Raw genomic sequence first — 20,552 nt, forward strand, 5'->3', positions numbered from 1 at the left:
TGATGTCCCCACCCTGTGCCCCAGGCCACTTTCAGCACGACGGAGATGGCGCTGGCGCTGAACCGCTACCTGTGCCTAGCGGTGCTGCCGCTCATCACCAAGTGTGCGCCTCTGTTTGCGGGAACGGAGCATCGTGCCATCATGGTGGACTCCATGCTTCACACGGTGTACCGCCTGTCCCGCGGCCGCTCGCTCACCAAGGCGCAGCGCGACGTCATCGAGGAATGCCTGATGGCGCTCTGCAGGTGGGGCGGGACCCGGGTGGGCGGGGCTACGAGTGGGGTGGGCCTTGCGGAGAGGTAACCCCGTCCTGTGCGTGTCCCCGCAGGTACATCCGCCCGTCCATGCTGCAGCACCTGCTGCGGCGCCTGGTGTTCGACGTGCCTATCCTCAACGAGTTCGCCAAGATGCCGCTCAAGGTGAGGGCAAGCCCTCTTCAGCTGCGTATTTCCATGCTCCACCCACCGCCTTGCTCTGCGCTCGGACTATGGAACTTTTCAGTATCACATCGCCTGGGCCGGTTAACCTGCAAACATTCGGGCAGCAGGCCGCATAGAAACTTCTTTAATATTCTTACTGCATACTAGGATTCCCAGGTCATTCACTTTGCGTCATTGGTGCCTCTAGCACTCCCTAATTAGAGTTTAATTGCCCAACAGTGAGCCAGCCCCCCTTAATGAACATATATTTGTGTGGGGCGCACTGCTTTTCCTAATCAGTATGCTTATTCGCGTGCTTAGACCACCAGCCTGCCGCTATTCAAATAAGAGCATTTATTTGAATCAACAGTACCACAGCTATCCTGCATGTTTGCACACTGTCTCGTCTATTATTTTTTCATTTGCATGCTTCTTTGCCTAAGGAGATACCCGCAACTCACATATCTTAACTATTTTGCACAATATATCTAAATCAGCCCTATTTTAAATTTGCATATGGATGGTAGAGGCTCTGTCCCCAATTACCATATGTTTGCATGGAGTACTGAGTATGTTTCTACTTGCCATGTTAATTGACGTAAGGACAGATCACTTCATCCTTATGCCCATTTGCACACAACCCTTCCCATGGATTAATATCTGCATGCTTATTTGCGTAAAGCAACACCAGACAAATCCAGCTTTGATTTAATGCCCATCCCGATTCTGAAAAAGAGTGCCAAATTTACATAATAAACTGTCCAGGATCACTTCCCAGTATGCTTACCATTCTCTTATTAGCATGTCATTTGCATGATCTACACCTCCTTCATAATTTAAAATCAGTGGTACCCCTCATTCGTTTGTCCCCCTCTTGCTCCCACCCAGCTCCTCACCAACCACTATGAGCGCTGTTGGAAGTACTACTGCCTCCCCACAGGTTGGGCCAACTTTGGGGTCACCTCGGAGGAAGAGCTGCACCTCACTCGTAAACTCTTCTGGGGCATCTTTGACTCGCTGGCCCATAAGGTCTGAGCACCCAGGGCTCCTGAAAGAAACCTGTTTAGAGGGCTTGGGATCTGAAGTCAGTGATCTAAAATGAAATTCCCAGTTTGGGAGTTCAGGGAGGGAAGCAGTTCTGCAGGTCTGGATCTAGGAGGATCTATGATTTGGGTCTCTGGTTTGAATGTCATGGAAGAGGGAATGGGGGACTCTAGTTTGGGGGCTTGGAGAGGATTAATTAGGGGTGCTTTGAGAGTCCGGGTGGGTCTGAGGTTTGAGTTTTAGAGTGAGACCATACTTCAGGTCTGAGGGCTTGAGAAAGAAGGTTGATTATTGGAGGGGTGAATTTGAAGTCCTGGGGCTCCAGAATTGGAAGGCTCAGCCAGGCCTGCAGTGACCCACCCTGCCCCCCTCACATTCCCCAGAAATATGATCAAGAGTTGTACCGCATGGCTATGCCCTGCCTGTGTGCCATCGCAGGGGCCCTGCCCCCGGACTACGTGGATGCCTCATACTCATCCAAGGCTGAGAAAAAGGCCACGGTGGATGCTGAAGGCAACTTTGATCCTCGGCCTGTGGAGACCCTCAAGTGAGGCCTGAGGGCAGTGGGGGGCTGGGGGAAGGAGAAGGTTTCAGAGATGGAAGGAAGGGCCAGATCCAACATCTGCTGACCCCATTCCTCCAATAGTGTGATCATCCCAGAGAAGCTGGACTCCTTCATTAACAAGTTCGCAGAGTATACACACGAGAAGTGGGCCTTCGACAAGGTCAGCATCAGGGTCCTCCCCTCCCCGGAATTCCCAACCCTTGCCCACCTTCCTCAAGACCCCAGCTTTCCCCCAGACCCAGATCCTCCTAGAGGGCCCCAGATTTCCCTGAGACCCATAACTCCTCCTGGAGCCCTCAACCCCTCCAGGGCTCCTCTTCAGGGTCCCCCAGGCTGGTGTCCACCCCTTATCCTGCTCCCACCCTCAACTCCGTAGTGACACTGTCCCCACCTATCCCATCTCATCCTTCAGATCCAGAACAACTGGTCCTATGGGGAGAACATAGATGAGGAACTCAAGACCCATCCCATGCTGAGGCCCTACAAGACCTTTTCAGAGAAGGTGACCAAACCTTGGGGCCCAAAGTTGGGGGTCCAAAATTGGGGGCTTCAGAGAGGAGGAGGCAGCTTCATAGGCTTGGATCTAGCTGGATCTGTGGATTGGAGTTCCTCACTCATGGACTTTTGTTGTTGTTCAGCCGCTCATTTGTGTTCAACTCTTTGGGACCCTGTGAACTGCAGCAGGCGAGGCTTCCCTGTCCTTCACTATCTCACACTTGCTCAAATTCATGTCCATTGAATCAATGATGCCATCCAACCATCTCATCCTCTGTAGCCCGCTTCTCCTCCTATCCTCAGTCTTTCCCAGCATCAGGGTCTTTTCTAATGAGTCGGCTCCATGGACTTTGCCTTCTGGCAAACCTGACTGCCTCCCGTAGATCACAGACTGCTGGTGTCTCTTCTTTTAGAAACACTCAGAGGGACTAGGTTTGATTCCTTGACCATACAACTTAACTTCTCTGAGTCTCATGTGTAGAATGGGATAATGAGAGCTTGTTTGGGAGGCTGTGTTACAGGGCAGGTAAGAGACTTGGTTTTGAATTCGGACTGGATCACTTCCTAGACATATTGTCAAGGTTTTCCCCTTCTTGGGACCCTGGAGGCCAATGAGGCTGAGCCAGGAGGTCCTACCTCCCCCTCCCTCTCACCCCATTCCACTAACTCCACTCCCTCCTGTGCACCCCAGGACAAAGAGATTTACCGCTGGCCCATAAAGGAGTCCCTGAAGGCCATGATTGCCTGGGAATGGACGATAGAGAAAGCCAGGGAGGGTGAGGAGGAGAAGACGGAGAAGAAGAAAACCCGGAAGATATCCCAAAGCGCCCAGGTGGAGGCGGGGCTGGGGCAGGGGGTGGGGTCATGACGGGGTGGAGGGCGGCTAGGAGAAGGGGCGGGGCCAGGAGGGCTGGGGCCAGGTAGGAGGTGGGGTCGAGAGAGGGAAAAGGGCCAAGGGAAGGAAGTGGGGTCAGCGGTAGCGGGGAGGCCAGGAGCGGGGTGCAGGCCAAGAGATCTGGAGCCTGAAAAACTGCAAAGGGCAGAAGAGCAGAGGGTGGCTTAGAGGCAGGCCTTTAAGGAAGGGTCGCAGAGGAGGGGATGAACTGGATTGGGGACTGGGCTTCCTGCGAACCAATCAAGCCCCCCCCCCCCGCCCCTCCCCTGTCACCCCAGACCTATGATGCAAGGGAAGGCTACAACCCACAACCCCCCGATCTCAGTGGAGTTACCCTGTCTCGGGAGCTGCAAGTGAGTCTTCTGGCCCTTTATTTGGGAACATGGAGGTGTCTGTGGTGAGAGGAGAACATCCTCTGAGTATGGGCCTTGACCCCTTTGCATCCACTCCTAGGCCATGGCGGAACAACTGGCGGAAAATTACCACAACACATGGGGGCGCAAAAAGAAGCAGGAGCTGGAAGCCAAGGGTGAGGGCTCCCACCCCATTCCCGCACAGACTCCCCTTCTCCGCAGTTCCCTAGTCACAGGCTCCGGAGTCCTAAGGGCCTGGGTTAGAGTTGCAAGACTTCGAACGATTACTTTCACCCCATTGAACCTTCCTTTCTGTGTCTCTCAGTTCAGTTCAGTCGCTCAGTCGTATCCAACTCTTTGCGATCCCATGGACTGCAGCACACCAGGCTCTCTATCCATTACCAACTCCCAGAGCTTGCTCAAACTCATGTCCATCGAGTTGGTGATGCCATCCAACCATCTCATCCTCTGTGGTCCCCTTCTCCTCTTTCCTTCAACCTTTCCCAGTATAGGGGTCTTTTCCAATGGGTCAGTTCTTCACATCAGGTGGCCATCACATCAGTACTGGAGTTCCAGCTTCAGCATCAGTCCTTTCAATGAATATTCAGGACTGATTTCTTTTAGGATGGACTTGTTGGATCTCCTTGCAGTCCAAGGGACTCTCAAGAGGCTTCTCCAACACCACAGTTCAAAAGCATCAATTATTCAGTGCAGTACTCTTGCCTGGAAAATCCCATGGACGGAGGAGCCTGGTAGGCTTCAGTCCATGGGGTTGCTAAGAGTCGGACACGACTGAGCAACTTCACTTTGACTTTTCACTTTCATGCACTGGAGAAGGAAATGGCAACCCACTCCAGTATTCATGCCTAGAGAATCCCAGGGATGGGGGAGCCTGATGGGCTGCCGTCTATGGGGTCGCACAGAGTCAGACACGACTGAAGCGACTTAGCAGCAGCAGCAGCAGTCGGCCTTCTTTATGGTCTAACTCTCACATCCATACATGACTACTGGAAAAACCACAGCTTTGACTAGATGGACCTTTGTTGGCAAAGTAATGTCTCTGCTTTTTAATATGCTGTCTAGGTTGTCATAGCTTTTCTTCCAAGGAGCAAGCGTATTTTAATTTCATGGCTGCAGTCACCATCTGCAGTGATTTTGGAGCCCAAGAAAATAAAGTCTGTCACTGTTTCCATTGTTTCCCCATCTATTTGCCATGAAATGATGGGATCGGATACCATGATCTGAGTTTTTCGAATGTTGAGTTTTAAGCCAGCTTTTTCTGTGTCTCTACAGTGAGCGTTTACTCCTGTAGAGCTGTGGGGAGGATGTGGGGAGCATCTGAAAGCAATGTTAGGTTATGCTTATCTCTGTCTATATTCCTATAATTATGCACACTTTCAACTTCAGGAACCACGTCAATGAGAGATCTGGGTTCCCCCTCCTACCAACGCCCCTAATTTCTGGTCTTCGCTCTCCCAGGTGGTGGGACCCATCCCCTGCTGGTTCCCTACGACACGCTCACGGCCAAGGAGAAGGCACGAGATCGGGAGAAGGCCCAGGAGCTGTTGAAGTTCCTGCAGATGAACGGCTACGCGGTCACCAGGCAAGAGGGCTGGAAGCCGGGTCGGGGAGCGGTAGGGGTCACGCGCGGAACCCCAGCATAAGCTGGGAGAGGCGAATCCGAAGTAGCGGAGGCGGAGCCAGAGAGAGGAAACTGATAGGGTGGGGCTGGGGCGGGATCAGAGGGGTGTGGCCTGTGGGCGGAGGCGGGGCCAGAGGGGAGGAGTCTAAGAAGAGTGGGGCCTGGAAAACGAAGGTGGTTCCTGGAGGAGTCCAGGGGAAACTGGAAAGAGGCGGGAAATACCGGTGATCTGGGTCTGAGCTGACCCCTCGCTCCGCCTGCACGCAGAGGTCTTAAGGACATGGAACTGGACACGTCTTCCATTGAGAAACGGTTCGCCTTCGGCTTCCTGCAGCAGTTGCTGCGCTGGATGGACATTTCTCAAGAGTTCATCGCTCACCTGGGTACGAAGAATTCCCTCCTCGCGTCCGCCTTAGCTGCAGTTTCATCTAGGGACCCAGTTCATGCATTTCTGTCCCCGCCCCCGCGCCCTCCCCATTTAGTCATTGAGCTAGACTTTGTTCTAGGGATTTAGAATAGGACGATGAACAAGATAAAGATCCCTGTCCTTTGGCAATTTACATTCCGGTGGTGGATACATTCCCGCGGTGGATTCAGACAATTAACGTTGGAAATAACGTGATCACTTAGTGTGTTAGAAAGTGATTAGTGTTATGGGGAGAGGAATACACTAGAGCCAGCTAAAGAGGGCTGGGAGTGTGGGCCAGTTGTAAATAGAATATTCCAGGAAACTAGGGAGAGCGCTACTTGGTCATCTGGGGAGAGTAAATCAGGCAGAGGATCAGCCCGTGCAGAGGCTGCAGATGTATTAGGAGGTCTGTGTGGCTGAAGCAGAGTGGGGTGGGTAGGGTGGTGGGGAGAATGAGAGGAAATGGGGTCAGAAAGGTGACAGATCAAACCAGGCTTTACACCATGGTGAGGACTGTGGCTTGTTACTCTGAGTGAGATGGTGCCCTGTGGGCAGTCTAAGCAGGAGAGGACCCTGGTCTGCCTTGGGTGTTCACAGGCTCCCTCTGACTGCCTGTGGGGGGTCAGGAGCAAAACAGAATTAGAACTGGGAGATTCTGGGCCTAGTTTGAAGGCTGAGGCTGTTAAGATGTCTTGCAGATGCCTCTTATATGTCACTAAGAGTCACAAGTGGGGACCCTGTAATCCAGGCTTCCCCCAGAGAGCCACCCTGGAACCCCCAAATTCCCTTCAGCTAAGTGAAAGGCCCAGCAGGATTCACTCACACATCTCACCCCAAATCCCATGCGAGTGGGACCCCTGTGCTGCACACCCTCCTGGATACTCCCTTTCCTCCTGAACCTCAGTTTCCTCATCTGTGAAACGGGGATTCTGTTCACTATAACCAGCAGTGGTTCTGTCCCTTATTTGCTAAGTGACCTGAAGTAAGCTGTTGCACCTCAATTTCCTCATCTGTAAAATGGGGACGAAGGACCAGCCAGGCCTCCCATGTTGGGAGGAGATTTTACGAGGACTTTTCTCACGGTGTCAGAGACATAGCAAGTGTTTAGTAATTAAGCCTTATTTTATTATTATTTTAGTAGTATTATTTTAATAATATGAATTATTATTATTACTATGATGATGATGATTGAAACAGATTTCCACCTTAAAGTTAAATCTAGGGGACTTCCCTGGCAGTCTAGTGGTTAAGACCATGCTTCCAGTGCAGGGGGCACGAGTTTAATCCTGGTCAGGGAACTAAGATGCCACATGCCATGCACTGCAGCCAAAAAAAGGCTAAATTTAGCTTTTAAAATTTCCCCTCCTCACCTATCACAAATTCTTTTCTTCCTGTCTACACTGACTTCTTTTTTTATTTATTCATTCCATATTTACTCAGTGCCAGGTGAGGAGGGGGAATGGCCTTACCCCATTCCAGTTTGTCCTTCTCTCCATTTTCAGCATCAGGAAGGGATTGATCAAGGAGTTGGGATCAGATGAAAACAGGGAAGAGAGGTTTGCCTCAAAGCCGACAGCAGTGACTTCATACCAGGAGCTTATCTGCTGTCATACCCTCAGTCTGCCCCATCAGAAAACCCTGATTTCCCTAGACTTGAAGCCACCATGACCGCTATTTGCCTTCCCCCACCAGAGGCCGTGGTCAGCAGTGGACGAGTGGAAAAGTCCCCTCACGAACAGGAGATTAAATTCTTTGCCAAGGTGAGAGGTGGCCACAGAAGCTGAAGGAGGCTGGGGACTGGTGGGCTTTCCTCGCCCTACACCCAATCCCCTTTATCTCTTCCCCATGCCCCCAGATCCTGCTCCCTTTGATCAACCAGTACTTCACCAACCACTGCCTCTATTTCCTGTCCACCCCGGCCAAAGTGCTGGGCAGTGGTGGCCACGCCTCCAACAAGGAGAAGGAAATGATCACCAGGTGCGCCCCCCGCCCCCACCAGGACTTCTGACTCAGACCCCTGACCTCATGGCGTTGTAATCCTGGGTCCTTTTCTCCCAACCTTGGACTTTAAAGGCTCTGTCCTGGGTGCTGGGCACTGATCAGTCTACCTGCAGAGGTGATTGAAGGGCTAGGGTGACAAGCTGTCCTGGTGTGCCCCCCAGGATACGGGACTTTCAGGCCGACTGGGATGAGTCAGTCATCCTATTAGAAAGGCAGATCGGCCTCCCCATCCCCAGCGTCCCAGTTACTGCTTGAGACTCTCTAGCTGGTTCATCTCTCTGCCCCTCCCCCTCCCTCTGTCTCCTTCATTTTCTCCCCCATCATCCTTTCTCCTCCTGGCTCTGTCCCTCTCTCCCTGTCTTCCCTGTCTCTCCTCCTCTGATTGTGTCCCCTCGCTGTCCTCGCTCCCCGTTTCCCCTGTCCTGTTCCTTTCTCTTTCTTCAGCCTCTTCTGCAAGCTTGCGGCTCTTGTCCGTCACCGAGTCTCTCTCTTTGGTGAGTAGGTCTGCTCCCCAAGCCCTTCTCCCAAGTCTTCCCTCTCTTCGCCTCTTCACAACCTCACCCTGAAGAGATATGGCCCAGGTTCATGCCTTAATCTGAACAACCTTCACTGTTCTTCCTCTGGACTTGGACATGGAGTGGGTAGTCCTGGGAATGGGACAGTGGCTGGGAGAGTCCTGGGCCCTGCCACCCAGGAGTGCCCAGACTCCTCACCAGACAGCGATGGCCCAGAGGTCAGGGCTGGGGTCGGGGAGGGATCGGCAGGGGGTCACAGGATGAGGAAAGGACAGGGGCCTATGGAGTTGGGGTGGGGTGGGTGGAGAGAGATGAGTTGAGGTGGGTGAAGAGGGAGGTGCTGTCGTCATTACCCTTCCTTCACCCAGGCCCACCTTCCTCCCCCAGGCACGGATGCCCCAGCTGTGGTCAACTGTCTTCACATCCTGGCACGCTCCCTGGATGCCAGGTGGGGCCATGGGTCACGGTGCCCACTCCCATTCTACCCCTGCCCCCCGCCGCCCCCACCCCTGTTCTCCTGGACTCTCTGCCGTCTCGAATCTCAGATTGCAGAGTGCCCCCACTTCCCTCCTAGGACCGTGATGAAGTCTGGCCCCGAGATTGTGAAGGCTGGCCTCCGTTCCTTCTTTGAGAGTGCCTCGGAGGACATTGAGAAGATGGTGGAGAACCTGCGGCTCGGCAAGGTGTCACAGGCGCGCACGCAGGTGAAGGGCGTGGGCCAGAACCTCACCTACACCACTGTGGCCCTGCTGCCGGTCCTCACCACCCTCTTCCAGCACATCGCCCAGCATCAGTTTGGAGACGATGTTATCCGTAAGGGCTACTGATCCCAGGGACCGTGGTGGGGCTGGGGGTGTCAGTTCCACCAACACCATCCATCCCAGTGTGCCTGGTAGAGTCTGCGGGTGTTTCAGTGTTACGTTTATTGAGAGGTTTCATTGCCGTAAGCAAAGTGTGCATTCAGTTCAGTAAATTGGTAGGGAAGAGAATGAGTTAATCAGAATATTCATTCCATAGATCTAACAAAAGACCCTCCTTCACTGTAGCTTAACCAATTACATGTATATTTCTTTTTAAAAACATCTTTACTTATTTATTTACTTTTGGCTGTATTGGCTTCCCAGGTGGCGCTAGTGGTAAAGAACCCACTTGCCAGTGCAGGAGACATAAGAGACACGGGTTCAATCCCTGGGTCGGGAAGATCCCCTGGAGGAGGGCATGGCAACCCACTCCAGTATTCTTGCCTGAAGAGTCCCATGGACAGAGGAGCCCGGCGGGCTGCAGTCCATAGGGTCACAAGGAGTCAGACGCAACTGAAACAGCTTAGCACACACATACATGTTGTGTCTTCATTGCAGCACACGGGCTTCTCTCTGGTTGAGGTGCGCGGGCTTAGCTGTCCCTTGGTTTTACCTTCCACTTTGAGTGTAGCTTCCCAGGTGGCTCAGTGGTAAAGAATCTGCCTGCCAGTGTAGGAGACGTGGGTTCGATTCCTGGGTTGGGGAGATCCCCTGGAGAAGGAAATGGCAACCCATTCCAGTATTCTTGCCTGAAGAATCCCATGGGCAGAGGAGCCTGGTGGGCTACAGTCCATGGGGTTGCAAAAGAGTTGGACACGACTTCGCAACTAAACCACCACCGCTTATGATGAAGGGATCTCCAAACTTTTTGTTGAACTCTTGAATATGAGCTGCACACACAGTGACACCTCATCCCTAAATATTCAGCCTGGAACATCTAGATGTTGCAGAACCTTTTCTCCTGTAACCACAATTTCAGTATCACTCTTAACCTGACTATGGTTAGATTTCCCCATTACCCTCAAAATGTCTTTGATTTGTTTTTTAATTCAGAATTCAGCGAGGTTTCTCTCACTGCATGTGGTTGTCATGTCTCTGTCGCCTCTTTTCAATCTAGACAGTCCCCCTGCCCCCTCATGACATTTAGGAAGTTGATGAGGTTCTTAACCTGGCCTCCTGGGGAGTGTGTGGATAACCGAGACTGGAGTCAGGATTGGATGTCTGTTTGCATATTCTGGAGGCAGTGTCCAGCATTATCATCAAAGAGATCCATGACCCTTCTCCAAGGAAAGAAAAACTAGCCTTTATTGAATGTCTGCTGTGTGCCCTGTCCCAATTGCTTTCTGAGTATTAATTATTAATATTAATAATTATTATATTAATTATTATAATTAATAATACTTTCCGAGTATTGTTTAATCTTCACAGCAACTCCCTAACGAAAATACTATATTTATCCACATTTTACAGAGAGGGAAACTGAGGCCCAAACTAGTAAATGGCAGGCTGGCTCTACAGCCCCTGCTCTTACTCTGTCATTTGGAGACAAAGGAGGGGTTAGGGGAGGACCGGACTAACCCCAACCCCACCCTTTCTCCCCTACTCAGTGGATGACGTCCAGGTCTCTTGCTACCGAACACTGTGCAGTATCTACTCTCTGGGGACCACCAGGAACCCTTACGTGGAAAAGTAAGGAGAGAGATAGTTTGGAGCTGGGGTGGGGACTGTTGGGGCTCAGGGATGTGAGGGCTCAGGAGAAGATGGGAGTGAGTGAAAAGCTGGGAGATGGTTTGTCCTCAGAAAACATGCGCACGGTGGCAACTGCAGTTCCTTCAGTTCCTCAGTGTGGCCACGTGAGGGCACTCATAGGTAGGCCAGTGAAGGTGGCCAGAGGCCCTTGGCACCAGGATGCTAGGTTGTTCTCCACTGGCAGGGGGTACGCAGAAACTCTGGTGGCCCACGGGAGCCAGGCATGCTGGGGGGAACTGGGGAGGGTGGCTGGCAGTGCCCAAGTGGGCTTTCCTGAGCCCAGATCACCGACGGAGAAAGAGGACATTCAGGAAACCCAGGGAAATGGCTACATCGGTGGCCACCAGTTAATGGCAGCTCTGCTCCTAAGGGCTCTGGGAGAGGCACTTCTGTGGAGTACGGGACTGGGATCCAGGACTGGGCAGAGGGGGCTTGGAAGCTAAGTACAACCTTCTCTTCCAGATTGCGGCCAGCCCTGGGCGAGTGCCTGGCCCGCCTGGCCGCGGCCATGCCAGTGGCGTTCCTGGAGCCGCAGCTGAATGAATACAATGCCTGCTCAGTGTACACCACCAAGTCTCCCCGGGAGCGGGCCAGTAAGTGGGGTGGGGCTGGGGCGGCTGGCAAGGGTTGTCTTCCGCCCACACAGGGTCCAAGGAGACCCATTGTGAAGGTAGTAGGGTCCAGTCTGGGCCCTGAGGTGTTGAGGATTCCCCAGTTTGCGGGTGCTTCAGATTGGGGAACCCCAGAGCTTATAGGGACACCAGTTTGTGATATGGACACTGAGGTCGGGGCATGAGGAGTTGGCATGCCCTGACACCCTCCCTGTACCCCAGTCCTGGGGCTCCCCAACAGTGTGGAGGAAATGTGTCCTGACATCCCAGTGCTGGAGCGGCTCATGGCTGACATCGGGGGGCTGGCTGAGTCGGGGGCCCGCTACACGGAGATGCCGCACGTCATCGAGATCACGCTGCCCATGCTGTGCAGTTACCTGCCCCGCTGGTGGGAGCGCGGGCCCGAGGCACCCCCACCTGCCCTACCTGCCGGGGCCCCTCCACCCTGCACAGCCGTCACCTCCGACCACCTCAACTCGCTGCTGGGGAACATCCTTCGAATCATCGTCAACAACCTGGGCATTGACGAGGCCACCTGGATGAAGCGGCTGGCTGGTGGGTCTGGCGAGCGCGCGGGTCCAGAGAACTGGGGCCAGTGTCCTGGGACTCGGGTCTCTGGATCTCAGAGGGAGATCTCAGGGTCTGTGGTTTTCTGGGAATGGGGAGGAGTCAGATCTCGGTTTTCTCAGGATCACAAGGCCAGAGATCATTCCCAGGAGCCTGAATCTCAGGGTCATAGCGTCTGAGATGGATGCATGGATCCTGGGAATCTTCCAGGCTGGATTTGGAATTTCTGGAGCCTTGGAAAGGGTTAGGGGCTGAGTCAGAAGGCTGAGTTCCTTATACAAAGGGTCAGAGAACCAGGTCAAACATCGGGGTCCCTGATATGGACAGTTAGGGTTCTGGGTCCAAGGTCAAGAAATGAGTCTTTAAAAGGTTGGAATTCCTGGTTCATAAGTTCCATGTCAGGGGTTGAGTTTTGGATCAGGGCCAAGCTAGAGATCAGAGCTGAGGTCAGAGGCCAGGGTCAGAGGCCAGAGAAGGTAAGAAGCCAGAGGTATCGGTCAGAAATCATGTGGTGAGCTCCATCTGGGTATAGACCAGGTCAGAGGTTAAAGACTGGAGTGAGATCTCATGGGCTAGGGTAGGGTATCAGGTTAGGATTCACTTGTTGGGGTCAGAGGTCAAGGACCTGTGTCAGGCTAGAGGGTCACAGTTTCAGGTCAAAGGTTATGGTGGGTGGGATGCAGATTCAGGTGCTATGTCAGAGGTCACAGTCTGAGGTCAGGCATGGGATCTTAAGTTGATACTGGGGTCAGACATGAGGGTCAGGCTGGGATCAATGTTAGTTTGTAGGTCAGAGGTACAGGTTGGAAGTCGGATGGGAACAGAGGGCAGGGGTGGGATCAGAGGTCATAGATGAGGTGCTGGAGTCAGCAGCCGGCCAGCAGCCCATGCGCCCCGTCTGCTCCTGCAGTGTTTGCCCAGCCCATTGTGAGTCGGGCCCGGCCGGAGCTCCTGCACTCTCACTTCATCCCCACCATCGGGCGGCTGCGCAAGCGGGCAGGGAAGGTGGTGGCCGAGGAGGAGCAGCTGCGCCTGGAGGCCAAGGCGGAGGCCGAGGAGGGCGAGCTCCTGGTGCGGGATGAGTTCTCTGTGCTCTGCCGGGATCTGTACGCCCTTTACCCGCTGCTCATCCGCTACGTGGACAACAACAGGTCAGCATGTCCCCAGCTGTCCCCCACACCCCTCAGCCTGGCCTCTGGCTTCCCTGGACCCCTTCTGACCTCTGGCCTCCGACTTGCTATGTACTTGCAATTCCCACTTCATCCCACCCTACCTCCTGACCCCCAGCCCCTGTTGCTTATGGGCCAATAGAAGCCAGCGTGTGTTTGCTCCCCTTCTGCTCCTTTAAACCTCCTGAATCTGAGGCCCTGTGAGGGTTGCAGTGTTAACCAGAAGGAGCCGTATTTCCCTCTTTCATCACTGGTCACCATCCAGACCTTGCCAGCCTAATATGCCCCAGAAACATGAGTCTTTGTAAAGGGCAAGCTCAGATATTAATCAGTTGCTAAAACATCTCCCTGAAATCAGAGGCACCATTTAAAGTATTATGAAGTCTTAGGTGCAGCCAGATCCAGGGCTTGAACAAGTTTCAACTCCAAGTTCCATCTTGGTTGGAAAAGATTTTAAGGTTGTACCAGGGCTTTGTAAGCAACGGTTCACGGATTGATTAGCTATGTCTGTCCCGGGAGCAGAAGCACACAGCAGTATGCATGCTATATATATCCTCGCGCGCTCATCTTTGTGCACATGAATGGGTATTGCTGTAGTATAGATTCCTAGGAGCAGGAATCGAAAAGTTTGGACAAGTAAAGCGAGGTATATTCAACACAGTGAAAATACTAATGGCAATGAAATTGAACAGATTGTTGTAGCATGAATCTCACAAACATCAGGTTGAATGAAAGAAACCAGAAAATTTTAAATAGTGTACATATCATATCATCTTTTTATGTAATGTTCAAGAACAAAGATGATTCATGGTCTAGAAGCCAGGATAAGGATATCTTTCAAGAAGAGGATGGGGGCACAAGGTAACTTCTGGGAACTGGAACTGTTCTTTTTTTAAAACTATTTATTTATTTATTTGGGTGTGCTGGTCATAGTTGTGGCATGCAGGATCTTTAGTTGTGGCATATGGGATCTAGTTCTCTGACCAGGGATTGAACCCAGGCCCTCTGCATTGGGAGCATGGAGTCTTAGCCACTGGACCACCAGGCAAGTCCCTAGAAATGTTCTATTTCTTGACTTGGGTGGTGGTTACCCAAATCAAGTGTGTTCACTAGACACTTTATACATATGTTATACTTCAATAAAAAGGATTAGAGACAGAAAAAAATTTTCAGTAATTGTCATTTATAATTTTTAAATCATCTGAATGGCCAGATTATCCTAGAAAGCTCTCCCTCTCCCGTTTGAGTCTCTGGGTGCCCTCCCCTGAAGTGTCTCCCTGCTGCCCCCTTCCCTGGGGGTCCCTGCCCTCATCCCTCACCAGCCCCTTCCCCTGCCTGCCCAGGGCACACTGGCTGACCGAGCCCAACCCCAGCGCGGAGGAGCTGTTCAGGATGGTGGGCGAGATCTTCATCTACTGGTCCAAGTCCCATGTGAGTCCCCACCCACCCGCCCCTCCTCTCTGGATCCCCGAGCAACTGCTGCCCAAAGAAGCCCTCCTCCACCCTGTCTGATCCCCAACACCGCCTCCCCCACCAGAACTTTAAGCGAGAGGAGCAGAACTTTGTGGTCCAGAATGAGATCAACAACATGTCATTTCTGACGGCCGACAACAAGAGCAAAATGGCCAAGGTTGGTACTTTGTTCTTGGAGGAGGACTTAGCCAGGAGGGAAGGGGGGACAGCCTCGGGCTTCCTAGCTGACCCCTCCTCACCCTGCCCGCGCCCTCCTCATCCTGGTCACGTTCCCTGAAGCCCTCACAGCAGCCCCTTCCCCATTCTCCTTCCTCCCCACCTCCCCCTTCTCTCAGCTCCATCCCCTCCCTCCCCCATTTCCCTCTTCTTTCTCCCTCTCCTCTCTCCTCCCTACCTGCTTTCTCCTCCCTATCACCCAGCACCTCATCTTACTCCATCCTCCCCACCTCCCTCTTCCACCCCAATTTCCTCCTCTCACCTCTCCCACTTCTTTCCTCCTATTCCTTTATTCCACATCCCCACCTCCTTCCCTCTCCCCTTAGCCTTCCCTGAACTGCCCTCTAAAGGGCAAGGTCAAAAGGACAAACCCACCATCCTCAGCGAGGTCTGGAATTCCCCGGCTGGGGGATACACGTCAGGGTGGGGCAGAGGAGCTGGGGTAGGGCAGGCTTGGAGGGACTGGGGTAACACTTCTTGTCTCTGTCTGCACCCTGATGCAGCAGACGGGAGATGTACAGGTCAGCCCCACGTCTGGGACCTTCTGCATGGCTCTTGGCTAATACCCTCTACCCACCCGCCCCCAACCCCAGCCTCTGCTCTGCCTCCAGAAAACCCTTCCCCTGTTCCCTGCCTCTCAGCCTTGGCTTTCGGCCCCGCCCTCTTTCTCTTGCTCCACCCCTCCTCCCACTAACCATCCCCTTCCCGGCCCTCAACTTTTGGTAGTTTTTTTTTTTTAACTTTTATTAAAAAAAAATAAAAACTCTCCTCTCAGCTTTCCCCAGAGCTTCAAAGCATCGTGGACTGAGGTTCCAGGGAATGGGAATGGGGGTGCAAAAGGCACGTGCATGATTGGGTTTAAGGCCTGGACTTGGGAATTAGACCGACTCAGGTTAGAATCCTGATTCTTGGCAGTGTGATGTTGGTCAAGTGTCTTACCCTTTTGAGCCTTAGGCATCTGGTCGGTGGCCCCCAGCCCCAGAGCTCTGTAAGGACCCAGTGAGATGCCGCATGTGCTGGCACATGGGTCACACTTTGTATCACGAGCAGGCGTGGATGTGGCTCTGGCTGAAGCTTGCCACCTGGGCTTTTCATTGGCATGACTGGGGTGGCCCTGGCCGTGGCTCTGCACCCGAGGCTCCAGAACACGGCTGTGGGACTCTGTGCCCCGTGTTTCTGCTTCCAGATCTTTCTGGACCTGTCTTCTCTCTTGTATCTTCTGTCTTCCTGTCTCCTTGTTCATCTTAGTCTCTCAATCTCTCTCTCGATCTCTTTCTTCCCACTTCTCTTGTCTCTTGGGACTCTTCCCTGTTCTACATCTTCATTTCATTCTCGGGAACTCTGTCTGGGGCTCTGAGATGGGGGTTGTATGTGTGTTGTAGGGGCAGGAGGGGTGTCCTAGTGAAAGTTCTGAGGGTATTCTGGGAGAAGAATCCCGAGGTTGTGGAAGCCTGGAATTGGGGGAAATCTGGAAGGATTTGGGATAGAAGCTGAGAATTCGGGATAGAAGCTTTGATCTGTGAGACTCTGGGGTCAGGGCTCAGGGTCTGAAATGAAAGATCAGCAAGGTCTGGGGTGGAAACTGAGGTGGCTCTGGGATCAGGGAGGGTCTTTCTAACATTCAGGCGCGGGGCTGGATTGTGGACAGTGGTGGCAGGGTGGGGCTGGGGCAGAGGCCAGGCTGGGACTCAAGCTGGCATTGAGCTCTGTGTTCCCACAGTCAGGTGGCTCGGACCAGGAGCGCACCAAGAAGAAGCGCCGGGGTGACCGGTACTCCGTGCAGACGTCGCTGATTGTGGCCACGCTCAAGAAGATGCTTCCCATCGGCCTGAACATGTGTGCCCCCACTGACCAGGAGCTCATCACACTGGCCAAGACCCGCTATGCCCTGGTGCCTGCTCAGCCCCTTTCTGGGAACTGCCAGGGTCCAACTCAGCACCTTACTGAGCCCCACTCAGCACCCCTACTAAACCCCCGCCATCTCTCAGGGGCCCTCCCTAGGACCCTCCTGAGTCCTCCAGGACCCTGAGGGCTCACTGGGCCCTCTAGAATGCCCTGAACCTTCCCACAGGATGCTGAGGCCCCCACTTGGGATGCTGTCAGAACTCTGGATCCTAAGGACCCTAACTGGGACCCCACTGGAACCCAGGAAGGCCACTAAGACCCCCCTAGGACCCAAAGACCACATCAAACCTTCAGGAACGCCACTGAACACCAACCCCACCTCTGCCAAACTTGCTAGAATCCTGAGGATCCCATCTGAGACACCTTAAGCCCCCTGAGACTCCTCCAAGTCCTCTGCCAGGACCTGCCCAAGTCCCTTGGGACCCACAGAGCCCCTCATGATCCCACTGGCCCTCCTCTGAACCTCTGGATTCCCACTGGGCTCTCCAGCTCACTCTCTCTTTTCCTCAGGACCCTGTGGATCTCTCCCCTTGGAGTCTGTTAACACCCAACTGAGCCCCAAAGACTCTTAGGGGCCCAGTGAGCACCCTGTGACCTTAAGTAGCCCCCAGGTTCCTAATGACTTCTTCCCTAGGCTCAGAGAGAGACTGAGACCCCTTGTAAGCCCTCTGGGACCCCAAAGAGGCTCCTGGGGCCCCTTTTATCCATTATATGGGAACTCCCCCCCCAGATCATTTTCAGCCTCAGGGACCCAAGAAGTCCTCCCAGGATCCTGCCCCAAGACCCTTAGAACCTCCCCCAGGACCCTGCTAAGCACCCTGAGGATTTACTAATCCCCAGGACCCTGAAGACCACTGATTCTCCGCTGATATCACAAGCATTCCCTTTCCCAGAACCCTAAAGCCTCCTTCCCTCAGGACCTCAAGCTTTTCCTAGGACCTGTTGAGACCTGCTGGACCTGTTGAGGCCTGCTGAAATCCCAAAGGGCCCTTCTGACCCCTTAACTTGGTTCTTGAGCACCCCCTCTCCTGGGATCCTAAAGAACCCCCACCCTACTGATCCCTGTTTTAGTCTCTGTGTGAACCCCGCCAGTGACAAGTGATTTGCCTGACCTCCTTGACCTCTGATGACCTTGCTGCCTCTTATAATCCCCCTCACCTACCTCTGATTTTCAAAAACTCCCTGCCCATCTCCCACTTACTCCCAGCCCCACTCTGACCCTCTTCTGACCTCCTTTTATGACCTTTGAGGATATCCTCATGTCAACCCCTACCTCCTTTCATACCCCAACGAGGCCCCTCTAATCCTGATTCTTCAAGGTGCCTTCAGTGGCCACTCGGACTCCTCTCTGACCATTCCTGACCTCTGGATCCTTTTCATTTCTCTTGAATCCTCTCTTGGATCTTGGGGTAGTGGGGCTAGAAGGGAGAGGGTTGTAGGACAAGAAGAATGCTGGGCCCTCCGGAGTGACCCAGCCTGGCTTGTCTCTTCAGAAAGACACAGATGAGGAGGTCCGGGAATATCTGCAAAACAACCTTCACCTTCAGGGAAAGGTACGCCTCTGCCTCCTCAATCTGCAACTGAAAGGGGCGCATCAGGATAATAGCAACAGTCACAGCCAGCTTTTGAGCCCTTATATCGGTGCCAGGCATCGAAAGAAGGACCTTAACTCGTATTCAATCCCTCAGTGAATCATCGTGGCATTGAATCGTGGGGTGGGGGTGTGGCCCTCCGAGAAGCCCGGCTGAGGGAGGAGGGAGCGGGCAAGGGAGAGGCCTCATGCCGGACGATCTTCCTCCTCTCAGGTCGAAGGCTCCCCTTCTCTGCGCTGGCAGATGGCCCTGTACCGGGGCCTCCCGGGCCGCGAGGAGGACGCTGACGATCCGGAGAAAATCGTGCGCAGAGTTCAGGAAGTGTCCGCCGTGCTCTACCATCTGGAGCAGGTGTCTTACTGCTGAGTGGTCAAAACTTGGTCTCTGGGCGGGGCCTGGGGCGGGCTTGAGCCTGTGGGCGGGGCCTGCGGGTGAACTGCCGGCCTCTGGGCGGGGCAAAGGGCGGGTCTTAAATCTTTTGTAGGGGATGGGCCTTGAATTTTACAACGAGACTTAAAATGGAGGCTTTGATATGGGTGTCAGACCTGGCGCGCAATCTTGGACCTAGGGACAGCGCCGGTGCAGAACTTTGGGTCTGAGAGTTAGGCCTGGTGGAGACGCGTTGACTCTGTGGGCAAGACCTTGGGCGGGTCTTGAGGTTGGGGCGGGGCCTAAGGGGGCGGTCTGAGTCTGTGGGCGGGGCCTATGAGGGAAATAATTGGTCTGCAAGAGGAGAACAGGTCAGAACTTTGACTCTATTGGCGGAGCCAGTCAGGGTGTTCCTTCGGCCCTGTGAATCGTCCTGAATTTGGACTGGGCACAGATGGGCATTTTCACTCGGGGCTGGAAGTGGGAATCAGACCAGGGGCAGAACCTGGAGCCATGACACATAATCCCGCCACCAGATCGAGCACCCTTACAAGTCCAAGAAGGCCGTGTGGCACAAGCTCTTATCGAAGCAGCGCCGGAGGGCAGTCGTCGCCTGTTTCCGCATGACCCCCCTGTACAACCTGCCCACGTAAGACACCCCGCCTCCAATGGAGGAAGGGAGCCTAAGCCGCCTTGGAGAATGGGTGGGTGAGGAGGCGAGAGGATGGGGTGCGCACCCAGTGGGGTCTTGAGGAATGGTTAGCGGAGGCAGAATGGTTAGGGGAAGCGGTGCGAGGGACGTGCATGGGGAAATCTTGCTGACGCCTCAAATCTTCCCCTCCGAAGGCACCGGGCCTGTAATATGTTTCTGGAGAGCTACAAGGCGGCGTGGATCTTGACGGAAGACCACAGTTTTGAGGACCGCATGATAGATGACCTTTCAGTGAGCTGGGGCCTGCCTGGGAGTGTGGGGGCAGATGGGTAGGGCTGGGGCCCACCTCCAGGGGTCATCCTTCACACTGAGCGGTGTGGGAACAGGGGCCCCTGGCTTGGGCAGAAGCAGGGGAGGGTGCAGGATGTGGGAGAAGAGAATAAAAACAGTCTAGCAGGGCTTATCGGAGAAGGCAATGGCACCCCACTCCAGTACTCTTGCCTGGAAAATCCCATGGATGGAGGAGCCTGGTAGGCTGCAGTCAATCCATGGGGTCACTAAGAGTCGGACACGACTAAGCGACTTCCCTTTCACTTTTCACTTTCATGCATTGGAGAAGGAAATGGCAACCCACTCCAGTGTTCTTGCCTGGAGAATCCCAGGGACGGGGGAGCCTGGTGGGCTGCCGTCTATGGGGTCGCACAGAGTCGGACACGACTGAAGCGACTTAGCAGCAGCAGCAGCAGCAGCAGGGCTTATATGAGAGACAGATGGGGACTCTGGAAACCCCTACCCAAAGCCCCACTCCTTCCTCCAGAAAGCTGGGGAGCAGGAGGAGGAGGAGGAGGAGGTGGAAGAGAAGAAGCCAGACCCCCTGCACCAGCTGGTCCTGCACTTCAGCCGCACCGCCCTGACTGAAAAGAGGTGAGACCCTTCCTGGGTCTGCAAGAGGGACTCACTACCTCTTCCCACTCCAATCCTTGCTCCTCAAGAGAGAACCTCTGTGTCCCGGGAAGGGGGGACACCCACAGCTGATCCTTTAATGTCATTTAACTGGGACAGGCAGAGTCGCCTTGTACCACTGTGCAGACTGGGCACTTCACAGGGGCAT

The 20,552-nt window shown here is 53.8% G+C and overlaps 1 protein-coding gene across 6 annotated transcripts in view; it reads left to right on the forward strand.

Moving 5' to 3' along the window:
• Window positions 1–20,552, forward strand: part of RYR1 (ryanodine receptor 1) — a 128,323-nt gene that overhangs the window by 58,472 nt on the left and 49,299 nt on the right. For 2 of the 6 annotated variants that reach the window (XM_086352334.1, XM_086352337.1), the window contains exons 48-76: window positions 25–245; window positions 329–419; window positions 1,308–1,448; window positions 1,847–2,010; window positions 2,110–2,188; window positions 2,441–2,530; window positions 3,215–3,355; window positions 3,697–3,771; window positions 3,872–3,947; window positions 5,251–5,374; window positions 5,681–5,796; window positions 7,515–7,582; window positions 7,678–7,799; window positions 8,268–8,317; window positions 8,726–8,786; window positions 8,913–9,151; window positions 10,746–10,827; window positions 11,350–11,480; window positions 11,721–12,053; window positions 12,976–13,216; window positions 14,578–14,665; window positions 14,772–14,864; window positions 15,427–15,444; window positions 16,644–16,814; window positions 18,322–18,381; window positions 18,634–18,771; window positions 19,326–19,438; window positions 19,636–19,732; window positions 20,259–20,365. In XM_086352334.1, the coding sequence (XP_086208460.1) occupies window positions 25–245; window positions 329–419; window positions 1,308–1,448; window positions 1,847–2,010; window positions 2,110–2,188; window positions 2,441–2,530; window positions 3,215–3,355; window positions 3,697–3,771; window positions 3,872–3,947; window positions 5,251–5,374; window positions 5,681–5,796; window positions 7,515–7,582; window positions 7,678–7,799; window positions 8,268–8,317; window positions 8,726–8,786; window positions 8,913–9,151; window positions 10,746–10,827; window positions 11,350–11,480; window positions 11,721–12,053; window positions 12,976–13,216; window positions 14,578–14,665; window positions 14,772–14,864; window positions 15,427–15,444; window positions 16,644–16,814; window positions 18,322–18,381; window positions 18,634–18,771; window positions 19,326–19,438; window positions 19,636–19,732; window positions 20,259–20,365 (3,530 nt within the window). Of the gene's footprint in view, window positions 1–24; window positions 246–328; window positions 420–1,307; window positions 1,449–1,846; window positions 2,011–2,109; window positions 2,189–2,440; window positions 2,531–3,214; window positions 3,356–3,696; window positions 3,772–3,871; window positions 3,948–5,250; window positions 5,375–5,680; window positions 5,797–7,514; window positions 7,583–7,677; window positions 7,800–8,267; window positions 8,318–8,725; window positions 8,787–8,912; window positions 9,152–10,745; window positions 10,828–11,349; window positions 11,481–11,720; window positions 12,054–12,975; window positions 13,217–14,577; window positions 14,666–14,771; window positions 14,865–15,426; window positions 15,445–16,643; window positions 16,815–18,321; window positions 18,382–18,633; window positions 18,772–19,325; window positions 19,439–19,635; window positions 19,733–20,258; window positions 20,366–20,552 lie in introns of those variants that run through there. The other 4 variants (XM_086352336.1, XM_086352338.1, XM_086352335.1 and 1 more) reach the window with 3 other exon arrangements.

Source organism: Bos grunniens, chromosome 18 (genome assembly GCF_055505025.1).
Source record: "Bos grunniens cultivar Pamir isolate PY7600 chromosome 18, Bosgru_T2T1.0, whole genome shotgun sequence".
In the NCBI taxonomy this organism is placed as follows: domain Eukaryota; kingdom Metazoa; phylum Chordata; class Mammalia; order Artiodactyla; family Bovidae; genus Bos; species Bos grunniens.